This window comes from Phyllostomus discolor, chromosome 4 (genome assembly GCF_004126475.2).
Source record: "Phyllostomus discolor isolate MPI-MPIP mPhyDis1 chromosome 4, mPhyDis1.pri.v3, whole genome shotgun sequence".
NCBI lineage: Eukaryota > Metazoa > Chordata > Mammalia > Chiroptera > Phyllostomidae > Phyllostomus > Phyllostomus discolor.
In genome coordinates, this window is record NC_040906.2 from 131,634,869 (window position 1) to 131,653,291 (window position 18,423).

Below are 18,423 nucleotides of genomic sequence, written 5' to 3' on the forward strand. Positions count from 1 at the left end.
GAAGTAGTTAGAATTGGTAACATCCAGACTAATGCAACACACTGATGGGTCGTATTGGTCAAGTCACTTTTTGTAAAATGGCTCTCAATTTTGTTTTTTCTAGCAAAACATTTAACATGATATCTATTTTTAAACAACTTTTTAAGTGTACAATACAGTATTATTAACTATAAGCATAATGGTGTGCAGTGGATCTCTAGAACTTACTCATTTAGTATAACTGAAAGTTTGTGAAAAGTTTTTCTTCAGAGAAGGCCCATCTGTGGGGAACATAAGAAATGATAAATGCACAGCACTAGCTCAGAAATGCTGGTTATAAATATGAATTTTGCCTAATATGCTGTGGAAGATTATCCAAAGACTCTGGGACTACAGGTCCTCATTGGTAAAGTGAGATAATAATGCCTTTTTCACATTTGGCACTCAAAATCTAAAAATTCAGAAGACAAGAGAAAGAACTACTGAACAGCAGGTAGAATTTCCAAGGACAAAGATGATAATGGAAAAGTAGGATTATATAAAAATCAATACATGTTGGGGGTGAGGAAAGAACTGACTACACAGGGGGAGCAGGAGTACAATTTGGCACTGGTGGTTACATGACTGGCTGTGCTGGTGCTTACTCAAGTGTTTTACACAATTGTCAAAACTACAGAACTTTATAACAAAAAATGAATTTTACAGTATGCATTTTTAAAACCTTGAAAAATAATAGCCAACTATTCTAATAAAGACAATGGGTTAGTAAGGAACTACTATACAGGACACATGGACAAAACCATGGGGGAGGGTGGAAGCAAGGGAGGGAGGTGGATTTGGAGGTGGTTGTGGTGAAGGGTGGGGAGAAAATACAGACAACTGTAATTGAGCAACAATAAAATAATAAAATAAAATAGGAAGGGATAAAGGGTAACTTGCCAGATCAAAATTATTCCTTAAATAACTTCAGAGGAAGGATGGGCTGGCAGTAGAGAATGCCTGGGAGCATGTCTGGAAGGGTGCCCAGAGCATTTTCAAAAAAATTTTCTTTTTGGTTTACTGCTTATTCGGTTGTTGCTCTTGGGACTAGGGTGTGAAGAATCTAAGTCTTAAGTGAAAAATACCAGAATGTACTTAGCAGCACCTAACAACACAAATGGGGGTCATTTTGGGGGCCCTTCATGTCCTCTATGGACGATGAGCAGCATTCAGAAGGGGCCCCAACAGAGGGCTGCATGCAACTGCTTCAGATGGCTCCACGCTTCCAAATAGATCTAAAATAAGGGGTTCATAATCTGGAACATCAGAACTAATTTTGCAATGTAAACGTAATAACATAAAAATTAAATCAGCAACATAAAATATGTATTATAATAGTAAAATTATTGATATACTTGTTTTGCTTCTTTATTTTTTAAAAAATATATAGGGTGGGGAGAAAGTAGGTTTACAGTTGTAATACAAGTAAATGATATGGTAATTGATAAATAATAATATAAGAATAAACACTATGTTTTGTGTACTCATAACTATAAACCTACTTTTGCCCCACCCTGCATTCATTGCTTATTGTAGCTTTCACAGCATTTTAAATATTCAGTACTCAATAAAAACATTTTGCTTAAAAGAGGAAAAGCTTTCAAAATTATATTTATTTCCTATACCAGAAATTATAATCTCTATTCCAGTTCTTTTATCTGTAAGAGTTACAGTTTTATGTATAGGTGGCTATTTCAAAATGTAGGAGCAAATGTCTCTCAATAATCTGTCTGACCAGATCAGACATAGTGTCAGCACTGAGCATGACAAAATACAGGAGACATTGTGAATGTTGTGGAATGAGAACTTGGAAACAGCATGTTGCCAGTACTCAATCAATAATTTGTACATCATCACATAAACAATAGGAGCCATAAGGTCCATAGGTCTGCTGAAGGGAACCAAAGTTTTGCTACCACAAAATGTATGTCTTGAGATATTGATTTTAAGCTGTTTTTTAAGAAACAAAAGACTCAGAAAGAACCTTTGACCCTCCTCCTTTCTTGCCTAAAAACCTGCTTCTGGAAGGAAACCTTAGTATAATCACCTTAGCATATTTACCTTCAGCATGTGTAAATTAGCACATATGTGGTTAGACAGGAAGAAATCTAGAAAAGCCTGCCCTCTGTGTCCCACTGTTTTTAAATAACACAAGAATTTGTTTACCATATGTCTACACTACCTCTTTTCTGGGAATTACTGTACCTATTTCCCATTTGGACTCTCAGATCCTTGGGGCCTTCTCCTTTGTCCAAAATGGCATATAAGCCTCAACTGTCCAATGGGTTTCTGGTCTCATCTTATGACATCCATGACATACACATCAGTGATTATAAATCCTAGACATTTTCTCCTGTTAATCTCTTTTAATTTGATTGTAACTGAGCTAAATGAACTTAAAATGTGGGAGGAAAGTTGTGTGTTTTTGTGTGTCTCCAGACTTCCTTGTTGTTACTCCCCCAGGAGATCCAAATAACTAGAAGCCCAGAACCTGAGGCATTAGCAAGCTTCTCAAGTCTTTTATGGGGTCTATAAGTAGTGAGAATTTTTTTCTTAGTGACCAGAAATACCCTCACATGTATTTCTGAGAGATTATTGAGAGATTTCTGAGAGCTACACCCTAATTTGGTGGTTGCAACGGAATGGTAAAGATGAGATGAGTGAAGCGGAAGGCAGAGGAAGGAAACAATATGGCTTAAAAGTTAGAAATCAAGAAGAAATGTAGGAAAAAAAGGTGCATGAACACCAGTTTATGGTGAAAGAGAATATGACTTTTTTACACCAGTTATGGCTAAAGAGAATATGATGAAAGGCAGAAATGGCCCAAAAGACAACTTATTAATGAATAATTATTCCTTGGATAAAATCAGTTTACTCTGCTTGCCCATCTCTGTACTAACAATCATTGTACATAACAATAATGTAAATATTATTAAGTGCTAACATTTATTAAGGACTCCTTGTGTGCTAGGCACAATTGATATAGATAAAAATCAGGGGGGTGAAGTTTACTTAATTTAGAAAATACCTGTAGGAAGATTTCATACTCTAAATATCAGGATTTCCTGATGGTAGTCCAAGTGATTGCTTACTGGTTCGCGGAACTTCCATTTCATGTTTATGTTTTCTAAGTGTGATATTTACTTAGATATTGGTTGATATTCAACAACAGTAATTGAGTTGATTGTCAAATAGCATTATACATAAGTGCATGAACACATATATAAACATATTTTGTAAAAAAATATACATATATATATAGGATGCATGGCTATTATATTTTCAATAATTACCTTGTTCACATTTGCAAATATATCCATTGTTGTGATCTTCACAGTTTGTACCATTTAGATATGATGATAAAAAATATTTATTTATATTAATTTCACAAAATTGACCAGAAAATCCAGGAAGACCTCTAAGAAAGAAAAGTGAAAAATATTGATGAATCTGTATTGTGGAGTTCATATTCACCAAATTAAGAATAACATTAAACACATGAAATAGTCATCTATTACAGTTGATATGTGAGAGATAATTTAGTTTATATTCACCAGCATTTTTAGTTCACTAGCATTTACTTGATATTTAATTTCATTGAAATTAAAGTTACCACACCTTTGCAGATGTAACTAAGTTAAGGATCATGAGATGCTATCATCCCTGAATACATGATGAGTGAGTCCTAAATCAAAAGGTAATTGTTCTTATTATAAGACACAGAGATACACAGGGGAAAAGGCCATGCAAAGAAGCAGCTAGAAATTGGTGTCATGCAGCCCCAAGCCAAGGGATATCTAGAGCTTCCAGAAGCTGGAAGAGGAAAGGTTGGATCCTCCCTTAGCACCTTCAGAGAAGTGTGGCTTTCCTGATAGCTTAATTTTGGATTTTTGCTCTCTACAACTGTAACCAAAAAAAAATTGTTTTTAGCCACCGAATTTGTGGTAATTTGTTATGTCATCTCTAGGAAATGAATAAAAAAATGACATTAATGTGTGCACATGCTCACATGCTTCCTCTCCTTATTTTCTCTGGGCCCACACTTTATTGCCACATTACTAAAGACATTTTTAGTATTAATGCTGAAAATTAATGAGTTATCAAGCCATTAAAAGACATGGAGAAACCTTAAATGTATGTTACTAAGTGAAAGGAGTTAATCTGAAAAGGCTAAATACTGTACGGTTTCATTATAGGACATTCTAGAAAAAGGCAAAACTATGAATACAGCAAAAAGATCACTAGTTGTCAGGGGAAAGAGGCAGGGGGGATGAAAAGTCAGAGTACATATTTTTTTAGGGCAGTGAAAATATTCTGTATGATATTATGATGAGTATATGTCACTATACATGTCTCCAAATCCATAGAGTGAACAACACCAAGAGTAAGCCCTGAGGCATGTTACAATCTTTGGATGATTATGATGTGTCAACATAGGTTCGTTTTGGTAACAAATGTGCTGTTCTGGAGAGTGATGTCAATAATGGTGGAGACTGTGCATTTGTGGGGGCAGGAGGTATATGAGAAATCTCTGCACTGTCCTCTCAATGGTGTTGTGAACCTAAAACTGCTAAAAATTAGTTTTTAAGACAAACTAGTGAGATACTACTAAATCATGAAACTCACATTGGGATTTTAACACAGATTTATCTACTGTACTGAGGGAAGGGACATGAAACACAAATAGATTCTGATGCATAGCAATTAAAAACAAATGTTATAGCAAATTTATTTTAATTAGAACTCAGAATAAAACCAGATGAATCCAACCTCATACTTCCATTTGAGTACTTGATACAAAAAAATACTTTAAACTGCTACTAGTAGTCCATGTGTCCTCTATAAGGGACACACAGACAAAACTAAAGGGGGGCAGGGATGAAGGGTGGGAAGCAGGGATGGTGGGGTGGGGGGCAGTGCTGGGAGGAAAATGGAGACAACTGTAATTGAACAACAATTAAAAAAAAAAACCCTGCTATTAGCAGGTTGTAGGAGCCACCCTTAAATGATTACTCAAATGGCAAGTACTACTTTTTCACCTGTTGGAAGTCAATTGCAAATGGAATCATTTAATGTGGTTTGTAGTTGTTTTGTTGACAACTTCACCTAGATACATTCCTGTAACCACTGGAATGGTCACCACCCCTTCCAGCAACTGTACCTGCAAACCCTCCTCTAGACTGAAGATCAACATTGTGGTATTTCTTTTCCATTATATTTATTTTTCTTTAATAAAAACAGTAAAGCATAATCTATCTCTTATTAGTCTTGAATATAGAATTCTCTATGGATTACCTACACCAAAATTACCATTTGGGATATTTGCAAGTTAAATTATAAGGCACATAAAAAAGTCTACAAACAACTTATTAAACAAAAATAGTGTCTGATATCCTACAATTAGGATGAGAAAGACTGGGTAGTATTCAGACTGAATTTCCATCCCACATAATTTTATTCAGAAATCTTTTTCTTTTCAGTTGAGGTGTTGAAATTGAGACTTAATTCAGTAGACACACATTCACTAAACCCTTATATGACTTTGAAATTTTTACTTTCCAGTTTAAAAAGGAATTTAGTTGCAATCTCTAATATTTCATCTGTTCAAATTTGATAGCATAATGTAGTAGGATGTAGTTATGAAACAGTTCCTTCCTGTTAAGGAAGAAACCGCATTATAACTTACTTCTTTCAGTTGCATCAACATTAAAAATATCATCATTAAATGCTCAGAAGATAAAGTGTTTATTTATTATTAGAATCTTTTCTGAAGCCAATAATTCTCAATTAGAATAGATGAAAATATCACATATGTACTGTCACTTTGCACAGTTTCAGAACCCTCCCAGTTCTTTTTTAATAATCTATTTACTTATTCTTTTAATAATTAGTGACTACAACTGTACATGATTTTATTTACTCTGGAATATATCAAAACATGAAATGTTTATCCCTCTGGATATAAGATGCACCCTTTTTTGGTAACTGATCATGGTTAGTTGTGAATAGGAGTCTCCAATTAGGATTCCACACACCTTGAACATAACTTCTACTTAATTTTATTTATTTGCTTATATTTTAGTCAAAAATTCACACCTTCTAGAATTTTGGCTTAATTTTCAGGTAGTAGCCAAATTATTTATATCTCCCATATCATTGTAATCTGATCTCTTCCATGTTCTGGATGACATACCAGATAAATAAACCGGAACTGAAATGGTCATGTACCTGATCTAGGTCATAGAACCCAAATGTATTTACTTATACTTACATTCATGTGAATGGCTATGAATTTGCAACACCGACTTTTTATTCTCTCTTACTGTTACTATAAACATTTCCATTTTGTAAACTGCCAGTTCCCTGGGCAACACAACAGGGACACTGGATTGATAAATTGGAAATATCCTAGTGAGCAGGCAGAACCCATGACCCGACCAGAATGGCCTTGATTATCTGTTCTAAACATGATATCACATTATGTTTCTTGTCCCACTCTGTTCTGGATTATTCAAATGCTCTCATTATAACTTCTAAATTTTTAAAAACACAGGTATTTTAAGCTCATTGGAATCTAAATTAGTGTATGTATTTTCAAATGTGTAATTTAATTGTATTATATAGCCTTAAGTAAATTGCATAAAGTAGGATCCTAATTAATATGTAAAATAAGTACTTTTATTAACATTGCCTAAATTATGTATGTTAAAGGCCATTTTTAATTTAACATTTTTACTTTTATCCCAAGTAATTCTATTATCAGTTTAATTTTGCATACACATTAAGAGGAGAATAGTCTCAGAAGACAATTTTTTAACATAAATCTAAGTTTCTTGAGATTACTTTACAAATTGGAATATTGTCTAAATAGCTGTTGAAACTATGTAAGGACAAGCAAAATAATTTAAATAAAAGGGAATAACCACAACTGTCTCCATGATTAGGCATCTCAAAAGGAATTATTTTTTTTAAGATATAATTTCATGTTTCAATAAAACTTTGCTTTATATTTTGATCTTGAGAGTATTTAAATTTCAGAGTGCTAAGCTGTTTTGGTTTGGAATATTTTATATGCCAGGAAACTGGGATATGTGACATGAATACAAGTTGTTTATTTGGGCAGGGATAAAAAAATAAGCCAAAGTGAAGGAGTGGGAGAAAGGGACAGGGAAGAAGAAAGACTCAATTAGGAATGCAATATTTATCTTTGCCACTATGTGTACCTGGGGCTCACTTAGTTCCACTATAATGGTTTTAAAACTCTTCAATATGTTTCAAAAGCCTAATTCCTCTCTTATTTGAGTGTAAGTTGTACTTAGTGATTCACTGCTAATGCATAGAATATGGTTGATGTGTGACTTCCTTTTCTTCTCTCTTTGATTCTTTCAGACAAGCCAGCTGCCATGTCATGAAGATAAGGGACACTATGGAAAGGGCCCTGTGAGGAAGAAATAAAGCCCCTGACCAACAGCCAGGGTGAACTTTGAAGATCTTTTAGCCCTGTGTAGGTTTTCATATGACTATAACCCAGCTGACATCTTGGGTGCAACCTAATAAAAGATTCTGTGCTAGAATCACCCAGGTAAGCCTCTCCTGCACTCCTGAACTATAGAAACTGAAATACTACAGGCAGTCCCCAACTTGTGATGGTTAAGACTTATGATTTTTCAGCTTTACAGTGGTGCCAAAGGAATATACATTTAGCAGAAACTGTACTTTCAAATTTTGAATTTTGATCTTTTCCTGGGCTAGTGAAATATATGATACTCTCTTGTGATGCTATGCAGCAGTACTAAGGTAAAGCTTGCAGTCAGACACACTGTCAAGAGGATAAATAATGAATACTCAACAGTGTGATGTGCTGCCCAAGTTTTTGGATATTGTGCTTTGTTTTCACATCCCATTATGTCTATATAATGCCCATCTGTGTCTCGAGCTTCCAGTTAGAAAAGTAATTACTCTTATGATAAAATTCAAGATAATTGTCCAACGGTAGGCTAATGTAAGTGTTCTGAGCACATTTAAGGTAGATTCCCCTAAATTATGATGTTTAGTAGTTTAGGCATGTTAAATGTATTTTTAACTTATGATATTTTTAATGTAATGGGTTTATCAGGATGTAACCCCATTTAAGCTGAGGAGTATCTGTACATGCTTATTGTTTTCAGCCATTAGATTGTGGGGATAATTTTTACTCTACAATAAATAACTATGCATTCATTGAGAACCTTATGAAAATCCAGGGAGAAGGAATATCAGACATTTTCCTTGGAATGTTTGAGAAATGGAGCGATTGTTCACTGGCTCTTGTTTCCCTTACTCAAGGCTCACCTTCAGGGTATTAACATATCCACATTTCTGTGCTGATTTATGAGTGGCCTGTGTATACATTCAGTTAGATTCTTCAGCTTATAACAAAGTTAACAGCATAAAAGGAGAGGCTTTTAAAGGAGGTTACAGTCAATATGATTAGAAACTGTCCAGCACACCTGGGACTGGTTGAACAGTAGCAAAGCATCTGCTATCTGATTACCTCATGTGGAGCCCCAACCTATTCTGTATGTTAAATAACTTCTCAAAAAATGCGGAAAGGAATTTAATACATTTAAACTACACTGAGATATTATGTGTAGAGGAATGTTTTTCAACTACAGTCTGCTTTTAGTAATAAATCAATTAAACAAAAAAAGTAGACTCTTATTCTGGGGATTATTTATAAGACATAATAAGCAAAAACCATAACCAACCTAGGCAATGAAATTTACTTCAACCTATTGTTACTTCTATCACTATGTCTATTGTGAGCAGCATGATTTTCTCAAGGTAAAAATGCCTAATTATTATTAAGAAAGTTCACATGTTTATAGTGTGTTGCTAATATTCTGGTTAGCAAATTAACATTATATAGTTAGGGCAGGATGGGTGGACAGGGACAAAGGGAGAAAATTTGGGACTACTGTAATAGTTAGGCCACCAGTAGTTGGAGTTCTATATCTGGTTTTTGTTTAAATGAAAGTGAATCCACTCGGCAGGCACAATTTTAGGAGACTCTACTGTAAACACAGTGTTTACAAACCATGGCAAGAGTCAGTCCAAATCTTGATCTACTCATGTGCTAAGATGTGGAAGAAGTTTCTGATTAAATGTTTCATTTAAATCTCCAAAATTTATAATGCTGCAATTACCAAAAGAACATATTTTTTAAAGATTTATTTTATTTTTAGAAAGAGTGGAAGGGAAGGAGAAAGAGAAGGAAACATCAATGTGTGGTTGCCTCTCATGTACCCCCCGCTGGGGACCTGACCTGAGACCCAGGCATGTGCCCTGACTAGGAACTGAACTGATGACCCTTTGGTTTGCAGGACAGCACTCAATCCACTGAGGTACACCAGCCAAAGCCTAAATAACATATTCAAAAAGGAGTTAGTTGGATTCCTCAGAACCCTTTCAATGTTGAAGAACTTGTGACTTCCTAAGCTGACTCATCGCAGTTTTCACCAACTCTGTTAAAGTAAATGACATTGAACCATCATTATTTTTTAAACTTGCAAAGTGTTGTATATTTTGTCATAGTGTTATTATAATGATATTAAATATCTTTTGTGTTTACCTTTTCCATCCATTGGATAACATCCTATTAACTGCAGAAATCCACGAACACTCTAACCTATCTTTTAAGCACTTGAAAATACTTTGCATTTTTGTCACAAGATCTTCCCATTTTCATGGGGAACTTCCCAACTTTCATAACCCATTCTTTAAAAAACATATTTTCTAGCTCTCTGTCATAACTATACATTTTTTAAAAAATGGTTTCCTCCAACAACCGCATTTCCCTCCTACCTTCCACCCCAATATTGCATTTAATAGATACATTATTCTTTTTTTGACATTTGTCTATGTGTGTGGTCACATATAGATGTGTTTCCAAAGGTATTACTCTCACAGAGTAAGTTTTATACTATATTTTTTTATTTCTGTGGATAAACAGTAATTATGTGAGTAATGCTAGAGTCTATCATAAGGTTCTAAGACATATAAAAAATTACTTTAGAAAGGGACTGGAATTTTATATCAAATGGAAAAATATTTATTTTTAAATATTAAACATATTAAAATTAATACTTTTCTAAAGTTTACCTGAAGTTTCACATAAATACATTTAAAATTATGAGTTTTGTAGTTTTTGCCCTGTCCCCAATATGAACATACACTGTACTATCTTATTGTATCCTTTATTTACCCTATTGACTACATTTTAATGGAATTATTTAAGCCTACTTCAGATTTCCAAAATGTCTCTCTAAATTTTAATATATAAACTATTATACTTGCCTCTTTTATAATCATTCTAATAGATATTCTCTTCCTCAGTTTCAACCACTCTAACTCTATCTAATCTTCAGTGGTGTGGTGTGTAATTGAAGCAATTTTCCAAGGGAGTGTCTGTCAATTGTATAAGATCCTGCATCTTTGACAAGATTATAAATTTTGTTCTTTAGTTGACTTCCTTTGTATTTATATTGTACTTTTTGCCAGTTATCAAGGGGCAGATCCTAGATTGTTCAATGAGTAGGTAGTACTTAAGGGGCATATTTCAGTTGGGATTAATATTAAAGGGGAAACATTTTTATTTCTTATACACCCTGATAGTAGCAGGGTTTAGAAAATTAACACCAAGTTGAAAAAGTACACAGGGAGGAAAAAAGCTCTATTATATTTAATTAACAATATAACATGCATTTTGAAAATCAGTTTACTTCTCTGGTTTTCTTCTTTTAGATATATGGCTATGTTAAAATAGAAAGTCTGAATCATGGCATTACCAGGCTCTCATTTGCCACAGAGCGTAGAAGAGATATGGGAGTGGAAAAAGTATACTTCTTTCTAGATAATTGCTATTTCCACTTTTTCTGTAGTTCAATTTTAAGCTAAAGTTGGAATGCATATTCAATTCCAGCATGGAATCAGAAATTTCATAGTTTCTTTTTGATTGCAAGAAATAATTTTGCTAATATTGAAGGCATGTATGCCTTCTATAATTCTCCATGAAATAATGGAGTGAAACAAACAAACAAAAACCCCTGCCACTCATGAGCTTAAATCAGCTCATAGTTAATAAATGACTGCATAAACTGAACTTTAAGAAATGTCTTGGTGATTGTTTATATTCAGATAATTTATTTCTCTTGAGGGCATCTATGGCTTTGACAGCGCTTATTAAAATGCTGATTAATTATTTAGACCTCTACTTATTTACTAAACTGTACATTTCCTGAGGATCATTTCTAATTTGCAATTTTGTCATTAGAAAACTGAGTGAAAGAAAAAAATCCACATTTTAATTATAGAAACTGATTTACATAGTAAAGTCATTTTTCTCCAAAATACAGGGTGGGGAAAAATAGGTTTATAGTTATGAGTATGCAAAACATAGAATTTATTCTTGTATAATCATGTATTAATTAGTACATTATTTTCCATACAAACAATTATAAACCTACTTTTGCCCCACCTTGTATTAGTAGTGAGAAACATGTCATGAACTTTATGAAACTCACAGCTGGGAAATAACTGTTATAAAACATTTTTACTTTGGATTTCTAATATAAGTACACTATGATCAGAGGACATGATCTGTATAAGGGCTTTTCAAACTTTCATGTGTATGTACATGCGGGAATAAATTTTAACAGACTTTGATTCTTTTTAAAATGTTATAGATAGCTATATGTTACTTCCCTAAAGAAGCTATGACCAAATGCTATATTGTCTGTAAAACCAAACTGAATTGTGTTTGTAATTAAATACATAAATAAACAAGTTAAATTCTTATTAAAATCAATATAGGTATATTCAGAAAAACCTCTCATCTGGGCTGAAGCAAATTCTCTCCCTTTTAACATTCTTTGAATTTTTAATATTTACATTTATTTCATGCTTTGGGAGATAACTAACAATTCAGCCTTCACCTTAGCCTCAAGAATCCTCCCTGACACCATCTATCATCAATTTTTTTTGTATTTGGAGAATTAAAGCCAGAGCCTTGAAGGAACAAAGTGTGCTCATTTTTAAGAAAAAATTTCCAAACTGTATCTTTTCCTCAGGGACTTTTAAGAGTGTTGAGTATATGATGCAGGGTGCTCTTAGTTCCATACAATGTACCACTTTCAAGTCACCTATTACCAATGTATTCAATCCACTAATTTTGTCTTTTTTTTTTAAAGATTTTATTTATTTTTAGAGAGGGAAGGGAGGGAGATAGAGATAGAGAGAGAGAAACATCAATGCGTGGTTGCTGGGAGTCATGGCCTGCAACCCAGGCATGTACCCTGACTGGGAATCGAACCTGCGACAGTTTGGTTCGCAGCCCACGCTCAATCCACTGAGCTACGCCAGCCAGGGCTTAATTTTGTCTTTAATAACTATATTTTCAACAGTGCCTTGGTTGCTTCAGTAAATTTTTTTCTTGTTCACTTTCTTGTCCCCTAGATTAGTTTGTTAGGACTGACATAAAATTACAGAAACTTGGTGGCTTAAAAAAACAGAAATTTATTTTCTCACAATTCTAGAAGCCAGATATCCTATACCAGAGTGTCGGTAGGGTTGGTTTCTTCTGAGGGCCTCACTCATTGGCTTGTAGAAGTCTGCCCGCTTCTGGTGTCTTCATATGATCTTTCCTCTGCCCATGTCCTCATCTTTTCTTCATATACAGGAATCAGTCATATCAAATTAACTTCCACTCATGACCTCATGTTACCTTAAGGAATTCTTTAAATTTCCTATCTCTAAATACAGTCACATTCTGGGGGTTAGGACCTTGAAATATGAATTTTAAAGGAGCACAATTCAAAACATCACTCTCATAGGTAAACGAAAAGAAGTCAATTGGGTAACAACCAGAAGAGTAGTGGGAAGAGAGTCACATGAAAGAGAAGCAAAGACATGAGTTTTGAAATAAAACTAGATACTAAAACATGTCACAACCCTTAAGGCAGGTTTTAGAAAGTGACCAAAAGCTTTTTTAGAACCTTCATAAAACTTTCCATTTTTAAACACTACTATTATATACAAATATAAATTTCTTTCTTATTTAATATTGGAGCTTTTAAAAATTATGTTTAATTATTTGTACTATAAAATACTTTTCTTATATTTTACTACATAAACCTTAAAGGTGGAATGGAAGTTTATGTTATGAAATGAACTACCATAAATTACAAAGCCCTCTGCATGATTTTGGTACAAAGGCATTATATGTGAAGACCCTACACTGAAGTTTTAAATTCGTGCAAATGATAGAAATATAGGTACCATTATGCTTCATGAAGAAGACACAATGGCATTTGAATCTTTCCTTCTGTTCTTTGTAATCACTAAGCACATTTAATATCCTAGATAAATAGCTGTGAAACCAAAGCTCAGAAACTATGAATAAAACCATCAACGTGTATAAAGGACCATGGACAAAGACAATGGGGGATAGGATTGAATGTGAGAGAGTTATAGGGGGAAAATGGGGACAACTATAATTGAATAATAATAATAGAATAGTAAAATAATAAGACATCATGTGAGTATACAAGGAGTTAGAGTCAAAAGAAAGAGAAATAATTTATGACCGGAGTCATCCCTGTATCCAGCTATGACTGAAATCAGATTCATAAATGAACTTCCAAATCTCATGAGTCATAAAAATTCTAGATATGCTTTAAATTGAGTCAGTTTAGATGTTTGTATGAAAGTGCCTTTTAGGAATGCAAGTACAAACAACTAAACTGAGACAGAAAGTATATTCACTAGAATTATTACACAGCTAATAAATCCTCAAGATGCATACTTATCATTTACCATTGTAAATATACTAATATCCAAAGAAGTGGTAGGATATTATATTATTATAAAAACATAATGAGCAGGGAAATTATATATGTATGGAAGTAATATGTTTTGCAGACCAATTTCTAATTTCAGCCTACCTCAGTTGACCTAAATATACACTTTTATGTGATTAATATGGTGGTCTGAGCTCCCCTTCCTTGCAGTTGCTAACTGTACCTTATGTCATATTCTTTTTTTTTTAATATTTTATTTATTTTTAGACCGAGGGGAAGACAGGGAGACAATTCACTGAGCCATACCAGCCAGGGTTCATGTCATATTCTTAATCTTAGGACAATCATTTATCCAGGCTAAATAGCCCTGAATAAAAAGAATGCATATTTATGGGATAGGAGAAATCTCTATGTGAGGCTGCAGAAAGTAGCATCAACACACCGGCTGGCTGAGCTCCATTATTGGTTGTTTTTTGCTATGTAAAGCTTTTATTTTTTAATCCCTAATCATATTTAGTGAGCAAATAATTAGAAATAATCACTTAGGACTCTATTTACCAGAACATTTTTATTTTACATCAACTAAGCCTTTATGAGATAGCTGGATTTCTTCAGGGAATAAATACTATTTACCATTTCTCTTTGCTGCCCATTTAATAGAAAGTTTTAGATCTATCTCAGAGTTAAAGCCCAGGCTGAACACTAAGTGATGAAGAGATTTTAATGAACACATCATTATCCAAGCAATGAAACACAGAAAACCAGACACCAGAGCAGCCATGCGTCTGAATCAACAAATAGAATGGTTATAATTTAAATGGTGTGTTTAAACAATTCAAAATAGAACTATTTTAGACAATTTACAATGTTGAATTCTTTCTGGGAATGTCAGTCCTGTACATAATTCTAGATCTGAAATTGACTCCATGGAGAGCTCTCCAGACAAACATTTTTTAATTTAACAGAAACAAAGAGAGAGCAGTGTACAGATGTAGGGTGTGCTATATTAAGAACTAAAGCTTTGAAACTCTGGACATAGAGATGACATAGCACTTAAGTAAGCTCTCTGGCAGTTACCAGCTATGTGACCTTGATAAATGACATAAGTTTTCAATTGTAAATATCCATAAGAAATTGTCATCTATAATTTCAGGATTATATTAGAATTAAAATAAGTGTATTTTGAGAATTAATTTAAGTAGTAAATGTAATAAATAAAAATAATTGTAAGACTATACTTACTAGAATGTTATAAAAAGGGGGTACTTTTCAAGTACTAGTGATTTTTTAGTGCTCTCATTTTATTATTGTTGTGATTATTACTACTTATGTTAAATGAAAAAGCCACAATGTTGAGATGAATAAGTTAAATTCCTATCTCTATGTACTTATATTCTCTAGAAGAAACTCTTGCTATTCTTTAACAAGCACAGAAATACATTATTTGTGTGCTATAGTTAAAATAATTGAAATAGTAATAATGAAAAACTGTCCTATAAAGTAAGGATGATTTGGGGATCAAAAGAGTAGGAACAATGATGACTTACTGATTACAGAGAGCCATGAGTAAGGATATATTTTATTTTCTTTTAAAGAAAATGTACTGCAGGTCTTCAAAAAGTATTTTGGTATAATTATATTGTGATTTAAAAATAATAAAAAAGACACTTGTTTTCAGAAATAAGGAGAACTAGGTAGTCTAAGAACCTTTTTAGTATAAAACATTTAAAAATTATAAACAAATTTACAGTCTGTGTGCACTTACATGTGTTTGTGTACCCAGACAAAACTTACCTTGTTTTGTGGGTGGGAAGACTGCAGGCCATCCTTCAAAGAATGCTAAAACTGAGGAGTGAAGATTTAAGGAGAGGTAGAATATGTGAAGAGTTTCAAAGTATCTTCTACTTACTAGTTAAAAGAGGGAACTAATACTTTTCAATGAAAAATCTGACATGAAGTGATCCAACTTCATGCACAGTGGGATCAACCAACTTCATGTACCTGCTGAAGGACAAGCATAACCAAAGAATCACTACCAAGAGTGTATAATCTAAATCAAATTATGATGTGTGTGAATGGGTGTGTATATAGAATATATATAACTATATATATCACACACATATATGTATATAAAATTTTATACATACATAAATTTTTCCTCAGTTGTGGTTTATCTGATATCTATTTACCTATATGAAAGTAATGGCTTGTACTTATCAAAAAATAAAAGTTATGAAAGACAAAAGAAGGCTGACAAACAAATCTAGAATGTATAAATAAATGCCTTCTAGGAATGAATCCTGGAGAGGACAGGAGAGTAAATGAATTACTAAAAAATGATTTGAGATAATTGATACAGTCTGAATAAAGTTTGTATATTAGATAGAAGTATTATATGGAGTTTAATATCCCATTTTAATAATATACTATGATTATATAATTGAATATTCTTAATCCTTGGAGGCACAGAAGTATTTAGGGGTAAAGTGCTACCTGTCTGCAAAGTGTCTCTGGTGATTTGGGACCAAATGTGCAGGTACACATGCATGTAAGTGTGTATGTTTGTGCTGTTTTTCATGTGATATGCTTCTCTTACTAGGGATGCACTGATATATAGGTACTCCATGTGTACTGGTAGGAGTGAAAATTAGACTGTAGCAGTGTGTTTTAAAAGCATACAGAAATTTACATTTATTCTGAGTTAGCAACTTTCCTGCCAGGAATTTATTCTAGGAAGGTTTTCATCAAAATGACAAAAGTTAACTAATGAGAATGTTTTTAGTAAGCAGAATTCTAAGATGACCCGCAATTGTGTACAAACTCCTTGGATGTAGGTGAGACCTGTGACTATGCTGAATTATCACTCTGTGGTTATACTAATTTATGGCAGTAGGGTGATTGTCTGGCATGAGTCCAACACAATCCAGTGAGGTCTGTAAGACCAAAGAGTTTTTTTCTGGCTGCTCAAAGAAGACTCAGAGAGACTCACTCAGTGACAAATTGGAGACCAGGTAGCAAGAACCAAAACAAAACTGGCATCTAGGAGTTAAAAGTTTTCCCTGACTGACAGGAAAATGGGACTTCAGTCTTACAACTATGAGGAAATGAATTCTGCCAAGAACTAGTGAACTTGGATGACCCCAAGCCCTAGATAAAAACTACAGTCCTGGTATTAATTTTTATAGCAAGTAACTGGAAATGACCTGTATGAGTAGTGATAAAGACCAGGTAAGCAAAATATGTTACAGTATACAATAATTATGTTTGCAAAGCCTATGTACAGCCTATGTCAGAGCTGTATATAAAATTCTATGCATGTACATTTTTATATATATTCCTATATTTTATATAAAATGGGCAAGAGTAGATTAGCATTGCTTATAAGGAAAATAATACAATATTTAATAAATGATAATATGAGAATAAACCCTGTGTTTTGTGTACTCACAGCTATAAACCTACTGGTGCCCAACACTGTATTGCATATTGTCATGGGTTAAATTGTGCCTCTCAAAGAGGATATTTGAAGAGTTAACCTGTACTACTCCAGGATGTGACCTTATTTAGAAATAGGGTCTTTGACAGATATATTCAAGTTAAGATGCAGTCATTAAGGCCCCTAATCCAATAGAACTGGTGTCCCTATAGAAAGTGAATATTTGGACTCAGAGACAGACATGCTCAAAGGGAAGATCATATAAAAACACAGGGAGACAGGATCTGCAATCCATACAGTGTCTGAGGCTACCCAAAGCTGCGAAGAAATGTAGAACATTTCCTTACAGTTCACAGCAGGGACCAAATCTGCCAACACCTTGCTTTGGACTTCTAGCCTCCAGAACTGTGAAACAATAAATTTCTGTTGTTTAGTCTCCTGTTTTGTGCTACTTGGTTATGGTAGTCAGGAAACAAATACTCATCCTTATATGCTCATGTTGATTAAACCTCAACAAAATTTAAGTGATTGTCTCAGTAGTTGGGAACTATAGCTGTTCAATAAAAATGAATAACTAACTTGCAAAATTTTCTTTCTTAATACTCCTTTTTCTGCATTTAATCTCATATCTTCCTTGTGACATTTCATCGTTTATGTATTATTTGTATATATGTCAAGTTTTTGTAATATTTGATAAGAAGTATATTTCTGTTTCTTCTGGAGAAAATTAATGAAATTAATATTGAATAGTTAGGATATGCACTCAAATTTTATTATAAAACTTCAATTCATTCTCTAATAAACTAATGATAGCTCTCACTTTTTAATTTTTTTATTTTAAATATTTTATTTATTTATTTTTAGAGAAAGGGGAAGGGAAGGAGAAAGAGAGGGAGAGAAACACCAATGAGTGTAGCTGCCTCTTGCACTCCCCCAACTGGGAACGTGGTCTGCAGCCCAGGCATGCGCCCTGACTGGGAATCGAACCAGCGACTCTTTGGTTTGTAGGCCCTGCTCAATCCACTGAGCCATGTGAGCCAGGGCTATAGCTCTTGCTTTTGTAAAGAATATTCATATCTGCTAATGTTGATTCAATGATTTAATAATCATGTAAGGATGCAGTAAAAACTAAAA

General features: G+C 33.6%; 1 protein-coding gene across 1 annotated transcript in view; it reads right to left on the reverse strand.

The window, feature by feature from the left end:
- Positions 1–1,167: 1,167 nt before the first annotated feature.
- LOC118499946 (protein eyes shut homolog) overlaps positions 1,168–18,423 on the reverse strand; it is a 224,345-nt gene continuing 207,089 nt past the window's right edge. The window contains exon 6 of the mRNA XM_036022596.1: positions 1,168–1,288. Coding sequence (XP_035878489.1) covers positions 1,168–1,288 — 121 coding nt within the window. The remainder of the gene's footprint in view (positions 1,289–18,423) is intronic.